At 41.1% G+C, this 21,237-nt stretch overlaps 2 protein-coding genes across 4 annotated transcripts in view; both read left to right on the plus strand.

Annotated features, from left to right (window-relative positions):
- Window positions 1-1,004: 1,004 nt before the first annotated feature.
- Window positions 1,005-12,369, plus strand: cr032 (CR032 protein). Its single transcript, NM_001141068.1, is given in 3 exon segments — window positions 1,005-1,085; window positions 6,483-6,726; window positions 11,833-12,369. Coding segments are annotated over 2 exon segments (321 nt in total). The 5' UTR covers window positions 1,005-1,085; window positions 6,483-6,516; the 3' UTR covers window positions 11,944-12,369.
- A 3,852-nt stretch (window positions 12,370-16,221) lies between these two features.
- Window positions 16,222-21,237, plus strand: part of dym (dymeclin) — a 204,523-nt gene continuing 199,507 nt past the window's right edge. For 2 of the 3 annotated variants that reach the window (XR_014380215.1, XM_082960550.1), the window contains exons 1-3: window positions 16,222-16,399; window positions 17,926-18,141; window positions 20,988-21,040. Coding sequence is in view for 2 of the 3 variants with exons in the window: in XM_082960550.1 (XP_082816676.1) it covers window positions 18,002-18,141; window positions 20,988-21,040 (193 nt within the window). In the remaining variant the exon portion in view is untranslated. The remainder of the gene's footprint in view (window positions 16,400-17,925; window positions 18,142-20,987; window positions 21,041-21,237) is intronic. The other variant, XM_082960551.1, reaches the window with a different exon arrangement.

Consider the following 21,237-nt stretch of genomic DNA (forward strand, 5'->3'; position numbering starts at 1 on the left):
AATCTATCCTTTCGTAAAAAACATGTTGAAACATGTGAGAGCACACATGCAGCTGTGTCTCTCTCTCTGTATGATCAGGAATACATATACTTAAGTATAAAAAAATTAAGTAAATGTATAAATAATTAAGCAAACCAGGCTGCACCATTTTCTTGTTTTTTTTAATTTACGGATAGCCAGGGGCACACTTCAACACATTTCTTTAATTATTTGTTATTCTTATCTCTTACTTTTTGGGGGGGATTTTCTTAAAACTGCATTGTTGGTTAAGGGCTCATAAGTAAGCATGTCACTATAAGGTCTAGACCTGTTGTATTCGGCGCATGTGACAAATACAATTTGATTTGATTTGAAACATAATTTACAAATGAAGTATTTGTGTTTAGTGAGTCCGCCAGATCAGAGGATAGATGTTGTGGTGGCAGCAGCTGCAGAGAAGTACTTGGGTGTACATGATTTTACTGCAGAAGAGTTACAGGATGTTTTGTACCATAGTGTCTTGTCCTCCCAAGCTGTTGACCTGATGCAGGATCCGATAGGGCCAATGTAGTGGAATAGTTTTTTTATACATTATTTTTATTACTTTTTGAACCTTTATTTAACTAGGCAAGTCAGTTAAGAACAAATTCTTATTTACAATGATGGCCTACTGGGGAACAGTGGGTTAACTGTCTTGTTCAGGGGCAAAATGCCAGATTTTTACCTTGTCATCTCAGGGATTCGATCCAGCAACCTTTCGGTTACTGGCCTACCGCCCCAATAGTGATGAGGTTTTTTAATGGGTGTAGGGTTAGTTGGTAGGGTAATATTTTCTTCACAAAGTGTTATGAATTCATACTCCAGAATAGTAGGCTGATACACAGCCAATACAGTAGGAGGCAGCATGCACCTATACCATTTGTTTGCAGACTGACACAATACCAAAGAAGAAGAAGTAGGGACGTCCCAAGGATCCCTGATAGCATGGCCCATTCGGAAATGTCGTCATTTCAGTATGTGTCTGCGCACAACATCGAAACACTTCCACCGTGGAACGTCCATTCGCTTTTATCCAGAAGGAAAAATCATCGTATTTTCAGATTTAGGTAAGCATCAAAAGCTCCTTGAATAGCTATTTACAAAGTTTCTAGAGATATCAAACGTATGGCATTATTGTAGGCCAACGTTACTCTTAAAGTTGAGGAATGTACGTAGCTAGCTTTGTGGCTAGCTTGCTAGCGTTAGCACGATGAACATGTTTATTGCCAATTTCTTGATCATATTAGGAGGATAATGAATGTTTAGGACTTTTAGCAGCCCTCATTGATGTGTAGCTAAGCAGTCTGCCGTGTAGTAGGTTAAGGGGACAAAATTAAACTTTGATTTTGGTGTTAGGCAGGACAAACCCGTTTTGCATATTTTTGGTATAACATCAACATCAAAATCAATCAATCGCAGCACGTTTTTGGAATAATTCAGCAGTTTTTTTTTACCTGATTAAGTACAATACCATTGGAATTAATGTTACCATCTAAACCTTTTTCATAAGCACAAATATTTTACTTTAAGCTTTTTGAAGCTGGTGTACCCGAAAGTGAACAACGCAAAAACGAAACTTGAGAACGGGAAGCATAGAAATAGCGCACATAGAACATATCTACAGCTTCTTAGACTTGCTTTCAATGAGAAAGAAATGGCTTATAGATCTGTCAATGTGAATTTGGTCGGGTTGCCCAAAAAGTTACACATTGCCAATTGTGTGCAACTGCAGCCCGCCTTGATCATCCCCTACGTTCCTTCATGAACACCCCCCCCCCCCCCCCCCCCAATCACTTTTGAATGTGGGTCAAAAGGGAAATAAAAGTATTGTTTTTTTGCTCCCTCCTTGCTAGCACATGTCTTGGGTATTCTCCCTTGCAGATTTTCTTAAGTTGGATGGGGAGGGGTGGTGAACAGCAATCTTCAAGTCTTTCCACAGATATGGGCATTGGCTGACTTCCACATTCTTGTTCTGAAGCCATTCCAAATAAAACATGTATTTGTCACATTCTTTTTAAACAGTGAAATGCTTTGTAATTATGGGGTATTGTGTGTAGATTGAGGATTTTTTATTTATTTAATCCATTTTAGAATAAGGCTGAAATGTAACAAAATGTGTAAAAGTCAAGGGGTCTGAATAGTTTCCGAATACACTGTGGAAGAGTGCTTTCGATACGCCCACTCTTTTCGATACGCCCACTCTTTTCGATACGCCCACTCTTTTCGATACGCCCACAATTTTCTTTTCGATACGCCCACAATTTTCTTTTCGATACGCCCACTCTTTTCTTTTCGACACGCCCACTCTTTTCTTTTCGACACGCCCAATCCTTTCCTTTCGACACGCCTACACTCCAGTCACCATACTGGGATGCAGCTACTCCCTTCTCATTTGGAAAAGTGAAAGCACACCTGTGAGAGGGGTCGCCCTGGTAGTAGTTGTAGGTTTTTGTACAGTACCCAAGACCAATCTGTGAGTTAATTTGACCATGGGGGAAAAAGAGCTACTGGGTAAATACTGCAATGCAGGTTGGATTGAATTGAGCCCTTAATCTTCATTTTCATGGTGATGATTGCACTTTTCTCCCCAACACAATAATGTGAGTCCACATTTTAATAGGTTTGACCTTCCACCGCAAGTGCCAATAGATGTCAGGAACTTGGCGGCATACCACTGTGAGCTAACTGTCTAGAGCTGTATTTGCGTGTGGTGCACTTTTGTTTTGCTTTTTATCGTAGCATGCCAGTGGACTTCTGGTAAGTAAAGCTTTTAGTGAGGAAAGTGATGGGATCTACGTTTAGCCACCCTCAAAATGAATATTTATGAGCAAATCCTCCCACCCACAACTTCTCCCCTGAATGCGTTTTTTAAATTTTATTTGAAGAAGTTGAAAGAAACCCTACCTTAAACCCCTATCTTAAATAATCCCACAGCCTTTTGTGAACTCACACTTGACCCCCCCCCCCCCTAATAGCTATGACTTTGCTGATAGATACTTTATTGAGGATAAATGTACTTACGGCTGTGATACGTGGTTGTCCCACCTAGCTATCTTAAGATGATTGCACTCACTGTAAGTCCCACTGGATAAGAGCGTCTGCTTAATTACTCAAATGTAAATGGTTTGGGCGAAGGCTGAAATTGGGATTGAGAGTTAAAGGGGAGTGGAAACACTAGGATTTAGAACTTTGATTTCCTTTCTAAAGTGTTTCCATTCCCCTTTAAACGAGCACCTTATAAACTGCACACACACCAAAAACCCTGTTTTAACAAGTGGCAATAAATCACTGATATCAATTATGGGGGAAATCAGGTTGTACCCGCTGTTGACACTAACACTGTTTAGACAATTAGCTACATTTTGGAGTGATGCATTTTGATTTGGGGGTCGCCAAAATGGAAAAAGAAATTCAACACTTATTTGTCAATCACTCATATCGATATCACGTTGAAATCAATTGGGCTAGAGGGGGAGAGGAGGTTGCACGTCCTGTTAAAACTAACACGGCTCAAAGAAAAACACAATCTGGGAATAATGTGTACCTCACTGTTTCGAGGACAATTTGTTGAGGACAGTTAGCTACATTTTGAAGTGTTGCATTTTGATTCCAGTGGGTCGCCAACGCTGTAAGTGTAACGACACTTCCACGGATATCACCCTGAAATCAATAGAACAGGGGCAAACGTTCGGGCTGTTTAAACTCACACTATTCAAAGACCACACGGGAACTTGGAATAACCTACACATGGTTGGCTAGATGAACTGGTAAAATGCTATCTAATAATTTGGCCATGTAAAAATGTAATTCACAATCTGAAATAATGGTTGCCTACCATTTTGGCTTTATATTGGAGATTTGGCTCCTTTCACGTAGAAGAGACATCTGTGCTCGGATGTCATTTATATAACATGCTACTGTACAGCCACTGCATTCTAATGTTTTATTTATGTAACCTTTATTTAACTAGGCAAGTCAGTTACAAACAAATTCTTATTTACAATGACGGCCTACCCCAGCCAAACCCGGACGACACTGGGCCAATTGTGCCCCGCCCTATGGGACTCCCAATCACGGCCGGTCGTGATACAGCCTGTATTCGAACCATGGTGTATGTAGTGATGCCTCAAGCACTGAGATGCAGTGCCTTAGACCGCTGCGCCACTCTGGAGCCGAGCTGAATTTAGGCGCTTATCAGTGTCCAAATCTGCCATTTTCAAACCGGGGTACGAGTGTAAAGGGTTAAGAAACGTTTTACGCCCCTGGGTGTGTAAAGCTCTCTAGCTTGTAGTCCTAAAAACAGGAAATTAGTTAGCATTTTCTACCTCTGGTTCGCTGGCCATTCATATGGGGGAAATGAACTGGGTTTTGGGATATACGCTGAAAAAGGGTCTGAGGTTAAAGGCGTCTGCATACAGGTTCGGTTTGCTCCAAGCAGAACTCAGCTAGGCAACGCCAATGTCTGCTCGCATAATCCACAAAGACCTTCGCTTGAAAAACAAGAGAAAAGTGGCAATATTACTATTTTGTCCCTCTTGAGCCACCGTAGTAACAACATAGCCAGTAACACTTCCTTAAAATAGTCCAAATTAATCTAAGATAAATCGTGAAATCTGTAATTTTGACGTTTTTGATGAGGAGGTCTTAGTTGCACAATTTTGCATTTAGCTAAGATGTTTGGTGCAGTACTTCAAGTGGAAAAATGTGCATGAAAACTACTAATGCACTGCAGACAGTAGGACTTAGCTGCGCTCCCCTTCTCTTTTGTCGAATGACACAACTTAATTGAAGAACTCATCCGTAGTTCCCTCCCCTAATGTTGACCAATCACAGACGAAAGGACGTATACTTCGGTTACCAAACTTCAAATTGCCTCAACATTTTTTGTTGTTGTCCTAACAGCTGGGGAAAAAACATGTGGAACATCAGAACAAACAAAAACATCACAAAATGTCATCATAATACATGCGTAAAGTGTTTCGACTGGGAAGCATGCACCCGGCTTAACAAAGGCTTAAGAGATCTTATACGTTTTGTTCTATGAAATACCAGTCAGTCAACATTATCTTTTTAATGAATTATGAAAACTTTGTTTGTTTTGATTACATAAATGCTTCAAAATTCACAAAGTTTTGTTGGCTGAGGAAGGTTCTCATAGAACAAAACGTATAAGGTCTCCTAAGCCTGTGTTTACCACACATCTTATTTTTGGTGTTTATCCAAAATCCCAACAAAAAACCCATTCATTTCTCCATAGGCTTTGGCCAACGAGCCAGGGCAGAGTTAGCTTCCGTTAGTGCCAGGAAATGCCATTACTGTTTCTCTATATTTACTAGGAAGCAAAGAGAACGAAACAGGGAGGGACATACTTAAATTTGTCCAATAGAAATTCTTGTTTTTGTTGCAAAACGCAACCTTTTAAGATACTATTTTGCTCACATGCGCAAAACCATGTAAACACCTGCAAGACTTTAGTTAGTATGCATGTATTTCAGTCTTGTGCACGTGATAGCCACACACAGACACCTGGATTTTGGAAGTCTGTTTAATAATACTTTCCTGTGGATATTTTTGTCTCATTCAGCACTATATAAGAACCACCCAACTGACAATCGGCAGAGTACGTTAAGATATACACTGAACAAAAATATAAACACAAAATGTAAAGTGTTGATCCCAGCAATTTTTCCATACGCACAAAACGCTTATTTCTCTCAATTTTTGTCCACAAATTTGGTTATATCCCTGTTAGTGAGCATTTCTCCTTTGCCAAGATAATCCATCCACCTGACAGGTGTGGCATATCAAGAAGCTGATTAAACAGCATGATCGTTACATAGGTGCACCTTTAAAAGTTTTACAACACAAATGCCATAGATATCAATTTTTGATGGAGCGTGCAATTGTTGACTGCCTGAATGTCCATCAGAGCAGTTGACCAAGAGTTGAATGTAATTTTCTCTACCATAAGCCGCCTCCAACGTCGTTTAGAGAATTTGGCAGTACGTCCAACCGGCCTCACAACCGCAGAACACGTGCAACCACGTCAGCCCAGGACTTAAGTAAAATCTTTTAAATTCTTCCATGTTGCGTTTTATATTTTTGTTCAGGATAATTCTGTTCAACATTTGTGACAGACAAGGGACGTTTAATAATAAAATAAAATAAAGAGTAGCATTGCTGTTCAGGCAAGGGATATCATCGGGGACTATGTGCCATACTGTCTGTGCATAATGTGATCTTTACTTTTCAAGTCTTGTTTACTTGCCCCATATCACATGTTCTCATTTCCTCTCACCAGAGATAAGCCAATAATATTATTTGTCAAAAAAAAGTCCACTATTGCTTCCTGTGCAATTCAAGAGGGACAACTTTTAGGCACTATGCGGATTAGAGCGGCCATTTAGCATACTAAATAAAACAACCTTTGTTTGACCTTGTTTTCTCTGTCCCCTCTGTTGCAGGTTGTCCTTTGACCTGTCCCGTGTAGCTACAGTGATGGTCTGCATTCCCTGCATCGTCATTCCAGTCCTCTTGTGGGTGTACAAGAGGTTCCTTGAACCAATCATCTACCCCTTCATTGGCCCAATTATAAGCCGATTTTGGCCAACAAGGAATGCCGTCCAGGAGAGGGGCATAGGAACTGGTGACGTGAAAGCCAGTGACAAGAGCAATGGATGTCCAGTGATGAGCAATGGAGCATGCAAGGTAATACACCTGTTATTGGATTGTGGACTGGGAGAGCGTGCCATCACTTGTAGCAATCTCCGGTGACCAAGCCCCAGACCGGCTACACATGCTGAGGAAGTCATGACACACATTGTAATATGCATGACACCAATACATATACATGCAGAGTGTCCATAGGCAGATGGGTTGCCTCCCACAACGTTAAGTGCTCTAGAATACAGTACATTCTGAAAGTATTTAGACCCCTTGAATGTTGTTACGTTACAGCCTGATTCTAAAATGGATATATTTTTTTTCTTCTCATCAATCTTCACACTGCCCCATAATGACAAAGCAAATTACATTTTTCCAAATTGATAAACAATACCTTTATAGTTGTCACGTCCTGACCAGTAATAGGGGTTATTTGTTATTGTAGTTTGGTCAGGACGTGGCAGAGGGTATTTGTTTTATGTGGTTGGGGGGTTATGTGTATGTAGAGGGGTGTTTTATTTATGTGTTCCGGGGTTTTGGTGTATGTTCTTGTTTTGGTATTCTAGGTTTTCTAGTTTGTGTATTTCTTTGTTGGTCTGTGTGGCTCTCGATCAGGAACAGCTGTACATCGTTGTTCCTGATTGAGAGTCATATTTAGGGAGCATGTTTTCACCTGGTTGATTGTGGGTAGTTGTATTTGCACTGCTGTTGTTTAGCCTGCAAATCTGTTAGCTGTCGTTCTTTGTTTATTGTTTTTCCGTGTTCGCTATAATAAATATAATTATGAGCACGCAACCCGCTGCGCCTTGGTCTAATCACTTCGACAACCGTGACAATAGTACTCTTTATTTTTACTATTTTCTAAATTGTAGAATAATAGTGAACATATCAAATCTATGAAATAACACATATGGAATCATGTAGTAACCCCCAAAAAGTGTTAAACGAATCAAAATATATTTGAGATTCTTCAAAGTAGCCATCCTTTGCCTTGATGACAGCTTTGCATACTATCACATTACATAAGTATTCAGACCCTTTACTCAGTACTTTGTTGAAGCACCTTTTGGCAGCGATTACAGCCTCAAGTCTTCTTTGGTATGACGCTACAAGCTCGGCACACCTGTATTTGGGGAGTTTCTCCCATTCTTCTCTGCAGATCCTCTCAAGCTCTGTCAGGTTGGATGGGGAGTGTCTCTGCACAGCTATTTTCAGGTCTCTCCAGAGATGTTCGATTGGTTTCAAGTCCAGCCTCTGGCTCGGCCACTCAAGGACATTCAGAGACTTGTCCCGAAGCCACTCTTGCGTTGTCTTGGCTTTGTGCTTAGGGTCGTTGACCTGTTGGAAGGTGAACCTTCGCCCCAGTCTGAGGTTCTCCCCCAATTGGTCAGTTTGGCCAGGCAGCCAGCTCTAGGGAGAGTTGGTGGTTCCAAACCTCTTCCATTTAAGAATGATGGAGGTTACTGTGTTATTGCTGACCTTCAATGCTGCAGACATTTTTTTGGTACCCTTCCCCAGATCTGTACCTTGAAACAATCCTGTCTCTGAGCTTTACGGACAATTCCTTCAACCTCATTGCTTGGTTTTTGCTCTGACATGCACTGTCAACTGTGGGACCTTTTTATAGACAGGTATGTGCCTTTCCAAGTCATGTCCAATCAATTGAATTTACCACAGGTGGACTCCAAGTTGTAGAAACATCTTAAGGATGATCAATGGAAACAGGATGCACCTGAGCTCAATTTTGAGTCTCATAGCAAAGGGCCTGAATTCTTATGTAAATAAGGTATTACTGTTTTAAAATGTTTAATACATTTGCAAATCTTTCTAAAAAGCTGTTTTCGCTTTGTCATAATGGGTTATTGTGTGTAGGGGAAGAATTGATGAGGGGAAAAATTACTTTATACATTTTTAGAATAAGGCTGTAATGTAACAAAATGTTATGTCAAGGTGTCTGAATACTTTCTGAATGCACTGTAGGTCTGGAATTTCCAAGACTAATGCATGCATGTCGCAGACTGTAAACCTTTTGTTTGTTCCTTTAGGTAATGTTGGATTCAACAGCATTCCACTTAGTTTAGAGCAGGGATATTCAATCGGGGGTCCGCGGAGGTACTGCAGGGGGTCCGCAAAAAAATAATAACAAAAAATAATTTGAATTTTTAATTCAATGTTTTTTGAATATGGCAAAATAAAATAATTTTGTATTACATACCTACAGTAGAAAATAGGAGAATATCCTATTTCTGATGTCAACTTTATTTCTCAACTCCTAATATTGAGCAAATGACACTCACTGGAGTCAATGACACTCACTGGAGTCAATGACGCTCACTGGAGTCAATGACGCTCACTGGAGTCAATGACGCTCACTGGAGTCAATGACGCTCACTGGAGTCAATGACGCTCACTGGAGTCAATGACGCTCACTGGAGTCAATGACGCTCACTGGAGTCAATGACGCTCACTGGAGTCAATGACGCTCACTGGAGTCAATGACGCTCACTGGAGTCAATGACGCTCACTGGAGTCAATGACGCTCACTGGAGTCAATGACGCTCACTGGAGTCAATTACACTCACTGGAGTCAATTACACTCACTGGAGTCAGTTACACTCACTGGATTATCTGACATAGACTTTGAAAAAACACCCACAAATAGGGCTGCCAGTCAATAGGGCTACCAGTCAATAGGGCTACCAGTCAATAAGGCTACCAGTCAATAGGCTACCAGTCAATAGGCTACCAGTCAATAAGCTACCAGTCAATAGGGCTACCAGTCAATAGGGCTACCAGTCAATAGGGCTACCATACCAGTCAATAAGCTACCAGTCAATAAGGCTACCAGTCAATAGGCTACCAGTCAATAGGGCTACCAGTCAATAAGGCTACCAGTCAATAAGCTACCAGTCAATAGGGCTACCAGTCAATAGGCTACCAGTCAATAGGCTACCAGTCAATAAGGCTACCAGTCAATAAGGCTACCAGTCAATAGGCTACCAGTCAATAAGCTACCAGTCAATAGGGCTACCAGTCAATAGGCTACCAGTCAATAGGGCTACCAGTCAATAGGCTACCAGTCAATAGGGCTACCAGTCAATAGGGCTACCAGTCAATAGGGCTACCAGTCAATAGGGCTACCAGTCAATAAGGCTACCAGTCAATAGGCTACCAGTCAATAGGCTACCAGTCAATAAGGCTACCAGTCAATAAGGCTACCAGTCAATAGGCTACCAGTCAATAAGCTACCAGTCAATAGGGCTACCAGTCAATAGGCTACCAGTCAATAGGGCTACCAGTCAATAGGCTACCAGTCAATAGGGCTACCAGTCAATAGGGCTACCAGTCAATAGGCTACCAGTCAATAGGGCTACCAGTCAATAGGGCTACCAGTCAATAGGGCTACCAGTCAATAAGGCTACCAGTCAATAGGCTACCAGTCAATAGGCTACCAGTCAATAAGGCTACCAGTCAATAAGGCTACCAGTCAATAGGCTACCAGTCAATAAGCTACCAGTCAATAGGGCTACCAGTCAATAGGCTACCAGTCAATAGGGCTACCAGTCAATAGGGCTACCAGTCAATAGGGCTACCAGTCAATAGGGCTACCAGTCAATAGGGCTACCAGTCAATAAGGCTACCAGTCAATAGGGCTACCAGTCAATAGGGCTACCAGTCAATAGGGCTACCAGTCGATAGGGCTACCAGTCGATAGGGCTACCAGTCAATAGGGCTACCAGTCAATAAGGCTACCAGTCAATAGGCTACCAGTCAATAGGGCTACCAGTCAATAGGCTACCAGTCAATAGGCTACCAGTCAATAGGCTACCAGTCAATAGGGCTACCAGTCAATAGGCTACCAGTCAATAGGCTACCAGTCAATAGGCTACCAGTCAATAGGGCTACCAGTCAATAGGGCTACCAGTCAATAGGCTACCAGTCAATAAGGCTACCAGTCAATAAGGCTACCAGTCAATAAGCTACCAGTCAATAGGGCTACCAGTCAATAAGGCTACCAGTCAATAGGCTACCAGTCAATAAGCTACCAGTCAATAGGGCTACCAGTCAATAGGGCTACCAGTCAATAAGCCACCAGTCAATAAGGCTACCAGTCAATAAGGCTACCAGTCAATAGGGCTACCAGTCAATAGGCTACCAGTCAATAGGCTACCAGTCAATAGGGCTACCAGTCAATAGGGCTACCAGTCAATAAGGCTACCAGTCAATAGGCTACTAGTCAATAGGGCTACCAGTCAATAGGGCTACCAGTCAATAGGGCTACCAGTCAATAGGGCTACCAGTCAATAAGCTACCAGTCAATAAGGCTACCAGTCAATAAGGCTACCAGTCAATAAGGCTACCAGTCAATAGGCTACCAGTCAATAGGGCTACCAGTCAATAGGGCTACCAGTCAATAGGGCTACCAGTCAATAGGGCTACCAGTCAATAGGCTACCAGTCAATAAGCTACCAGTCAATAAGGCTACCAGTCAATAAGGCTACCAGTCAATAGGCTACCAGTCAATAGGGCTACCAGTCAATAGGGCTACCAGTCAATAGGGCTACCAGTCAATAGGGCTACCAGTCAATAGGGCTACCAGTCAATAGGGCTACCAGTCAATAGGGCTACCAGTCAATAGGGCTACCAGTCAATAGGGCTACCAGTCAATAGGGCTACCAGTCAATAGGCTACCAGTCAATAGGCTACCAGTCAATAGGGCTACCAGTCAATAGGGCTACCAGTCAATAGGGCTACCAGTCAATAGGCTACCAGTCAATAGGGCTACCAGTCAAAATGGGTGGCAAGTGGCGCTGGCTGCTGGAAAGCTTTCTTGACATGGACCTTTATTTAACCAGCTGAACAGCTGCTCTTAATGAAAATGTGTTTGGAGTTACCTTTCAATCTTATAGGCTATGATTTTTTTACACTTCCAATTATAATATGTTGATTACTTCTCCTTGCCATTCAACTGATGGTAGACAATAAAAATATATATTTTTTTTGCTAACATATGATGGGACCTGCAGGGGTCCATGGGCAAGAAAAGGTTGAATACCCCTGCTTTAGAGTGAACATGTTGTTTACAAGGCTTCTAGACTATTGCTACTTCTGTTGTCAATTGTTAACTATTGAAGCCATCTCTCTTTTCAGACGGAAGTCAATGGTGTTGCTGCAAATGGGCCGGCTGCAAATGGGCCGGCTGCAAATGGGCCGGCTGCAAATGGGCCGGCTTCTACAGTATCTGACAAGAAGACTGACTAACATTTAACCAGTTTTTCAACTGTGAAAATATTTGAATACAATATGGAGAACTTAACTTTATCGTTCTTATTTTGTGAAATTGACTAGTGTGGGATCTTTTAATGCTGGTCTGGATTTAACATAGCAACACATATTGTACATTTTCCGTAATGCTCATTTCAATTGTTTTGAGGAATAGAATATATGTAGAAAATATTTCTGCCTTTGTTTTATCATGCTTGATTCCCTGATGTATTTATTATAACAGATAAAATACCTAGTTCTTTATAGTATTAAATACATATTTTATTTTCTAATTCCGAAATTAATTATTAGCAATGATTAAAAAGGACATTTAAACACATTCCGACCTTGTGATTTTTAAGCAATCCCTTTTTCCCCCTTTTATGTGCAATGTATAAATAAACCTATGGATTACTATCATTGTTTTTGCTCTCCTAGTGGATCTCATTTAGCCTGGTCTCAACAGTTTATACTATTAACCTTTATTTAACCAGGCTGGTCAATAAAGAACAAATACTTATTTACAATGAAGGTCTGGCAAGAGGCAAAAGCCCTCCTGGTGAGGACTGGGTCTGAAAAAACAATGTAAGGACAGCAGACAGAAGACACTGACAACAGCACAAATACAACAGCAAACAGTGTGTGTGAAGTAAAACAACATTCTTCCTTAAATAAGACAACGCAAAGTAGTGACATCGGGTGACAAATAGAAACAACTACATCTCAACAACCTGTTAATCTATTTGTCTTTTGTGGACACCAGGTCCTGGAGTTTTAGGTTGGCTTGGAGGGAATTCCAAGACCAGGGAACTGAGTAATGAAAATACCTTTTTCCGTGCTGGCTTCTAATATTCGGGACTGTTGGCATAAAACAAGATTTGAGATCTGAGCTTGTATGTGTTTATTTTGAGCTGGAATTATATATAAAATGGCAGATTTATTAAAATGGCCTAATATACACACAGTTGAAGTCGGAAGTTTACATACACCTTAGCCAAATACATTTAAACTCAGTTTTTCACAATTCCTGACATTTAATCCTAGTAAAAATAACCCTGTCTTAGGTCAGTTAGGATCACCGCTTTATTTTAAGAATGTGAAATGTCAGAATAATAGTAGAGAGAATGATTTATTTCAGCTTTAATTTCTTTCATCACATGGGTCAGAAGTTTACATACACTCAATTAGTATTTGGTAGCATTGCCTTTAAATTGTTTAACTTGGGTCAAATGTTTTGGGTAGCCTTCCACAAGCTTCCCACAATAAGTTGGGTGAATTTTGGCCCATTCCTCCTGACAGAGCTGGTGTAACTGAGTCAGGTTTGTAAGCCTCCTTGCTCGCACATGCTTTTTCAGTTCTGCCCACAAATGTTCTATATGATTGAGGTCAGGGCTTTGTGATGGCCACTCCAATACCTTGACTTTGTTGTCCTTAAGCCATTTTTCCACAACTTTGGAAGTATGCTTGGGGTCATTGTCCACTTGGAAGACCCATTTGCAACCAAGCTTTAACTTCCTGACTGATGTCTTGAGAAGTTACTTCAATATATCCACATCATTTTCCTGCCTCATGATGCCATCAATTTTGTGAAGTGCACCAGTCCCTCCTGCAGCAAAGCACCCCCACAACATGATGCTGCCACCCCTGTGCTTCACGGTTGGGATGGTGTTCTTCGGCTTGCAAGCCTCCCCCTTTTTCCTCCAAACATAACGATGGTCATTATGGCCAAACAGTTCTATTTTTGTTTCATCAGACCAGAGGACATTTCTCTACCTGGTTAAATAAAGGTTAAATAAAAAAAAGATATAAAAAAATACAGATATGCATCTATTGGTCACAGATACCTTAATTATTATATATATTTTTTAAGTAGGTGAGCGGATCAGAAAACCAGTCAGTGTCTAGCGTGACCACCATTTGCCTCATGCAGCGTGACATATCTCCTTCGCATTGTTGATCAGACTGATTGTGGCCTGTGGAATGTTGTCCCACTATATATATTTTTTTATTTCACCTTTATTTAACCAGGTAGGCTAGTTGAGAACAAGTTCTCATTTACAACTGCGACCTGGCCAAGATAAAGCAAAGCAGTGCGACAAAATCAAACACAGAGTTACACATAAATGTACAGTCAATAACACAATAGAAAAAAAGTATTCCCAGTTATGTGAAATCCATAGATTAGAGCCTAATTAATTTACTTAAATTGACTGATTTCCTGATATGAACTGTAACTATGTCACGCCCTGACCATAGAGAGCCTTTGTTTCTCTATGGTGTAGTAGGTCAGGGTGTGACTAGGGGGTAGTCTAGTTTAATATTTCTATGTTGTGTTCTAGTTTATATTTTCTATGTTGGTGTTTTGTATGATTCCCAATTAGAGGCAGCTGGTAATTGTTGTCTCTAATTGGGGATCATATTTAAGTAGCTATTTTTCCCCACCTCTGTTTGTGGGTTATTGTTTTGTGTTTGTACCTGTGCACCACGTAGTCACATTTAGTTGTTTATTTATTTATTTGATTGATTTATTTGTTTGTTTGTTTGTTTTTGCTTGAAGTTTCACTTTGGAATAAAGATGTGAAACTCTACACACGCTGCGCCATGGTCCCATTTTGTTCAGTATAGTATCACCATAGTACAACACAGAGGGAAAAGTTCAATGAATAAACTATTTTCTGGCGGCAAATGAAAAACATAATTTGCGCCTGTAATAAAACCCAATACGCAGTTTGAGTTTCCTTGCAAGGTTCTTTACATGGGTGGTGAAGCTTAACTTCTCATCCACCCAATCTCCCAGATATTTGTCTTGCTCTATAGAATGTCCTTCCAAGCTTGTAATTACAAAATACCATGGATTTTGTGAATGAGTGGTGCTCGGGAGTGTGAACTAATTTCACATTTTAGTCATTTAGCAGACGCTCTTATCCAGAGGGGGCTCATTTATCTTTAACCCTATCAAATAATCCACCTATCAAGAAAATGTTGATTAAAAGAGTTTCTCTCAGTTACCACACCTGTGAATCAACCAGAAGCGGTTTAGGGAGCTGTTCATCTTTTATTTCCACTCTAAAACTTTCACTACTTGACAACATTTTTAAGGATTATTCAGATTATTAGCTGTAGATTTGAAGTAGTGGTCTGCTTTCAGTTTTCGGGTCATAGCCACATTCTGATTCTGAAGGTGTTTAAAAGCCATCCAATCATCAGCTGAATCATACCTTACTTTAGCGCACCAAGCTTTCTGTTTCTTTATGAGTTCAGTTAGTTCATCTGAGAACCAGGGGTTGTCTCTGCCCTTCTGTCTTGTTTGAAAGGGCCATGCTTGTTGCGTACATCATGAAATGCTTTATGGAAGTAAGAAAAGGCAAATTCAACTGTATTCCAGGCAATAATCCCTCCAAATAACCTGAGTATCAAACTGCTTCCAGTTTCTTTTCATGATGATATGTGGAGGTAGTTTAGGAATTGTACCATCCCTCACACAGGCAGCAGCACAGTGGTGATTTCTACTGTATCATTAGCAAAAAAACACCAGAAGAATTAAAACAATGTGGAGTGTTGTTTAAAACAATTTTAGAGGACACTTTGCATTGAACTGTGTTACATTGTTAACTCTAACCAGCTCCATTGCTGTCATTATCAAGCCAAACATGTCATGACAATTCCATAACGAAATGCCAAGAGAGCAGAAACAGACCGGCACCCAGGCTAGATCACATTGCAGCATAGAATAATTTGCTCATCTGTTATTTCTCATTTATGATGGGGATAAAGTAACCCCATCAGAGAACACTATCATAACCATAATAGGATAAAATATCAAGTCCTTCATGGACACACTAGGCTTGGAGTAAAAAGCACGCTCAGTGAAGAATCTCCATTTAAATCGTTTTTTAGTCCAGCACTTAATCTGTGTCCAGAAACTGTCCCACAGAGTTTTTGCTGCATCACTTGAGTCGCTTGATCTCTAGCTACTAGGGCCAGCGAGGGAGAAATATCTGTGACCCCTACGCTAGTTACAGTAACTAAGATTATATTCCTTAGCCACTGCAATTTTAAAATGTAAAAACAAAAAAATGGTTTGAAGAAGATTCATGCCTTGCTAAGGAACTGCCCCCATCAGAGTTAATGGCGGAACATTCCAGAGTGAACGTTTCAGATAGAAAAATAATGTCTAGAATTGTCTCGGCTTTGACAGTTTACAGTGTTGGGTCCGTTCTACGCTTTTCTATCTTCAACGTAACGACGTCACCCTTCCGCTCAACTGTCAGAGTGACGTTAACGCAAGTCTGTGGCGACGTGGAAATATGGTGGAAGAGGACTAGAGTGAAGTCGGAGCTTTCTCAAATTCTTTATTTAGTAAACGTTTGTTTATCATTGACCTTTACAGCTATAGCAACTGTTCAACCTAAGCAGAAGACTGTCAAGAACCTGGGAGAAGAACACGAGCTAGGTGCCACGAGAGCTGTGAATTTAACAGATGAGCTGTCAGCTGATGCTATGTGGCTAGATAGCTAGCATAACTTAGTTGTTAGCTCACTACCCAGACATAGCTAACTAGTTAATCTATGAATTAGTTAACTAGCGTGTTATTGTAATCTCATGTCAGTTACACATTCAGTTTCACAACCTTGAAGGAAGCGTGTCTCTAACTGCTGCATTTAGAGCGTTTGATGAGCTAACGTTAGCTAGCTGCAGCTAGGGGGTGTGTAACGTTACTAACGTACAGTAACTAACAGTAGCGTTAGTTAGCTAGCTAGCTTGCTATCTAGCAAGCAAGTCTATTAACACCTTAATTTATTAACCAATGACGTTTCTTGTCTGGTCAATATTAGTTATTTTTTACTGAAAATGTATCACTACTGTAACTGTCAGACACCGATGTGCAAGGAGAGTGAAACGCAGTTTTGCGGCTGCTACTTGTAGTTAGCTAGCCAGTTAGGTTGCTATAGACTAGCTAGCAAGTCCATGGACACCTTTCTGTATTAACTAGCTAATACTTTAATGTCTGGTCGATATTTATGATATTTTTTTTCTTTCTGAAAATGTATAGATAACTCTCAGTCACAGATGTGGCACTATAGCTGAAGGCCATGACATGGGTGTGATCAAATGAATGTGTGTACTAAAGGTGTGTGAGCAAACTATAAGTCGATGGGGCAAACTCATCCTGTAATACAGCAGGTGTGTTGAACAATGAACATGCCACGTAATGCATCACTATGCACCAGGCAGTCAATGTTTGTTCGCTTACACTTAAATTAATTCAGCCTGTCACGTTTGGAAGGACGCGTGATGTCATGACACTTTGCTCCCAGTGGTTCAGTCTAAACAGATCCCTAACAGCGAACCTGTTTGGGACAAGAGTGTATTCATCAACAGCAGGCGACAGCCGAGTCAGTATGTTCACATTCTGCCAAATGGGTCATATTTCCAAAATCAAGACAAGCTCACAAAAAGCTTCCAAACAGGGCTGAAATCCTCAAGGCATATTCTGTGAAGGATATAAGGATGCAGCCAGACAGATAGATGTGCGTCATGAGCCAGATTTCGGCCTGAATGTAATTAGGTCATTAGTCAATTAATAAGAAAAAAATAACATTTCTCAGATGCCATGCATGTTGCTGCCAACTGGTGGTGTGAGTAGAGTTGGCTAAGCTTCATAGCTTTGCAATACATAATTTAATGCAGCAAGTGGATCATGGCTGACTCCATAGCCAATGTCAAATGTAAACAGCTCTCACCAGGGAACAGGGAGATTCTTCTACATCAGAAGTAGGCCTAAGTCTCAGGTAGAGGAGAGGATTGCTAAACGTCATAGGTACCCATTCATTTAGAATTAGAAGTCAGGATTTTGTCATGTTTCCTGTTTCATGAACCAAACCTATTCTATTTTATTCTATCAGATTCAGATAAGTCGACCTAACGTGAGTAGTGGATGAGCGAGTAGCCTAATCTCTTCTTGGTTCTGTTCCCCAGTACAGTGCCCGGTGTGGTAGTGGGAGATGAGGCAGTGAGAAAGAGAGCCTCTCCTCAGACCCCGTGTACTCAGGAGATGGGAGCCAACACCAGCCAGGTCAGTGACCTGTGTGAGAACCAGAGCCTCAGGACCCTGATTGGAACAGAGTCCATCTCAGAGAATGATCCCTTTTGGAACCAGCTCATCTCTTTCACCTTCATCAGTCCCACTAGCAGGTAATAACATGAGCATCTGAATGATTAAAGTAGCAGTACTAAACTCAGCAAAAAAATAAATGTCCTCTCACTGTCAACTGCATTTATTTTCAGAAAACTTAACGTGTAAATATTTGTATGTGTTATAACAAAATTCAACAGCTGAGACATAAACTGAACAAGTCCCAAAGACATGTGACTAACAGAAATGGAATAATGTGTTCCTGAACAAAGGGGGGACAAAATAGTAACAGTCAGTATCTGGTGTGGCCACCAGCTGCATTAAGTACTGCAGTGCATCTCTTCCTCATGGACTGCACCAGATTTGCCAGTTCTTGCTGTGAGATGTTACCCCACTCTTCCACCAAGGCACCTGCAAGTTCTCGGACATTTCTGGGGGGAATGGCCCTAGCCCTCACCCTCCGATCCAACAGGTCCCAGACGTGCTCAATGGGATTGAGATCCGGGCTCTTCGCTGGCCATGGCAGATCACTGACATTCCTGTCTTGCAGGAAATCACGCACAGAAGGAGCAGTATGACTGGTGGCATCGTCATGCTGGAGGGTCATGTAATGCCAACTCCTTACCACTCAATGAAACAATGACACAAACAGAACCAGTCTAGACAACCACAACAATTTTAATTAAATTGGTTTAAACAAATGGGCTAAAGGAATCCATGCGACTAGTACTATGTTACTTTAGTAGCCCAATCCCAGATCTGTTTGCTTTATAGCCAACTCCTTGCAGTAATGACCATGGGAGTCGGCAAGACGGCACAAACAGATCTGGGACCAGGCTAATCAAATAGGCCAGGTTAGATGATGTATTCTCTTAAACCTATTTGTTTAATCACATTGAAAGGGAATTGTTGTTGAAATACAGGTAGTGTTGTCACACAGAATTACACGTTTCTCCTAAAACAGGACATGTTTTAGTAGATCAAACAAAAGGTTTGTAATGTTTACCATGGCTTCACTGCACCCTAACCTCTTTCCCAGTTACGTATTTAACTGTCTAACACACTGTGCTTTTCAACTCCGGTTCCAACACATTTCTTCTGGCTGTTACCTTGACGATAAGTTATTCCTGGCCCGTCAACATTAGCTAAGTTGCAGTAACAGAGAGTAGGTCTTAGTTAACTTCTTCCAAGTCAAACAGCATTTATGTTACTATTTGCAGACCTCAGCTGACTTGCTGTAATGATCTAACTGACTTTATGATCTGGTGTGACAGGTAGTATAGTTGATCTTAAAGACGCAACCCAGATATTTTAGAACTTTTCCTGTTGAAAAACAATATCCCACGTATAAATACACTAATGTACACACTTTTTTGTTGTTGTTGTACTTTTACAGTTTTTTTCTCCCCAATTTTGCGGTGGTGGATTAAGTACCCGATTGTCATACTTTAGTAAAAGTAAAGATACCTTAGAAAATAACTCAAGTAAAAGTGAAATTCACCCAGTAAAATCCAACTTGAGAAAAAGACTAAGTATTTGGTTTTAAATATACTTAAGTATCAAAAGTAAAAGTATAAATCATTTCAAATTCCTTATATTAAGCAAACCAGACAGCACCATTTTCTTTTTTGTGGTTGTAAATTTACGAATAGCCAGGGGCACGCTCCAACACTCAGACATAATTTTCAAATGCAGCATGTGTTTAGTGAGTCCACCAGATCAGATGCAGTAGGGATGACCAGGGTTGTCCTCTTGAGAAGTGTGTGTTTCTGTCCTGCTAATCATTTAAAATGTAACGAGTACTTTTGGGTGTCAGGGAAAATGTATGGAGTAAAAAGAACATCATGTTCTTTAGGAATGTAATGAAGTAAAAGTTGTCAAATATAAAAAAAGTACAGAGATCCCCAAAAACTATTTAAGTAGTACTTTCAAGTATTTGTTTACTTAAGTACTTTACACCACTGCAATTTCGTGATATCTAATTGGTAGTTACATTCTTGTCCCATCGCTGCAACTCCCCTATGGACCCGGGAGAGGCGAAAGTCGAAAGCCATGCGTCCCCCCGAAACACGACCCTGCCAAGCCGCACTGCTTCTTGACACACTGCTCGCTTAACCTGGAAGCCAGCCGCACAAATGTGTTGGATGAAGCACCGTCCAGCTGGTGACCGAAGTCAGCTTGCAGGCGCCCAGCCCGCCACAAGGAATCGCTAGAGTGTGATGGGACAAGGAAATCCCTGCCGGCCAAACCATCCCCAACCCGTACGACGCTGGGACAATTGTGTGCCGCCTCATTGGTCTCCCGGGTCACGGCCGGCTGTGACACCGCCTGGGATCGAACTCGGGTCTGTAGTGACACCTCAAGCACTGCAATGCTGAGCCACTCGGGGGGCCTGTAATGCACACACTTATCGGTTAAAACAAAAATCTGTATTAGAGATATGTAATACTCTAATTATATTTCTATGATTGAGTGTTGTGACTATACACACACTGCTTGACAGTAGAGGGCACAATAGACTATCAATGATGGTGAAATGGATGAACATGAGTTTGTTAGCTGACACTAATTTAGTCAGTTCACAAGTGGAAGGACTGCAGTTTAATTGTCACTGGTAAAGGAAGGACCACAGCCATGGCTCTTATGTGAACTCTTGAGATACAGAGCCCACTTGAATGCTTGCCAATATCAGATCAAGAGCTGTTGTGGCTGCTGTTATGGAGTTGATCTTGCTTCTACATCTGCATTGCTTACTCTTTGGGGTTTTAGGCTGGGTTCTGTATAGGCACTTTGAGACGTCTGCTGATGTAAAAAGGGTTTTATAAAATACATGTCTTTCCTGTCTTCTGTCTCTGTGTCCTCTCTCTCTCTCTCTCTCTCTCTCTCTTCTTTCTCCCCCCCACAGTGGGGACTCCAAGCTGTTGGAAGAGGCTGTCATTCCCCTCGCCAAGATCCTGAGTAGGTCTCATGTTTGTGTATTAAGCTTGTCTGTCCTGACTGTTAACCTTTTCTACTTATTTGGGCTTTGTTGATTGGGTCAGCGGCCACCGTTTACACCAAAACAAGCTTTTACATTTACTAATTTCAAACTACAAACTTCATTCAGTGCTACATTTAATCTTCGGATATTTACAGACTTTTATTTGACAGATTTA

This window comes from Salmo salar, chromosome 13 (genome assembly GCF_965601325.2).
Source record: "Salmo salar chromosome 13, fSalSal1, whole genome shotgun sequence".
Lineage (NCBI taxonomy): Eukaryota > Metazoa > Chordata > Actinopteri > Salmoniformes > Salmonidae > Salmo > Salmo salar.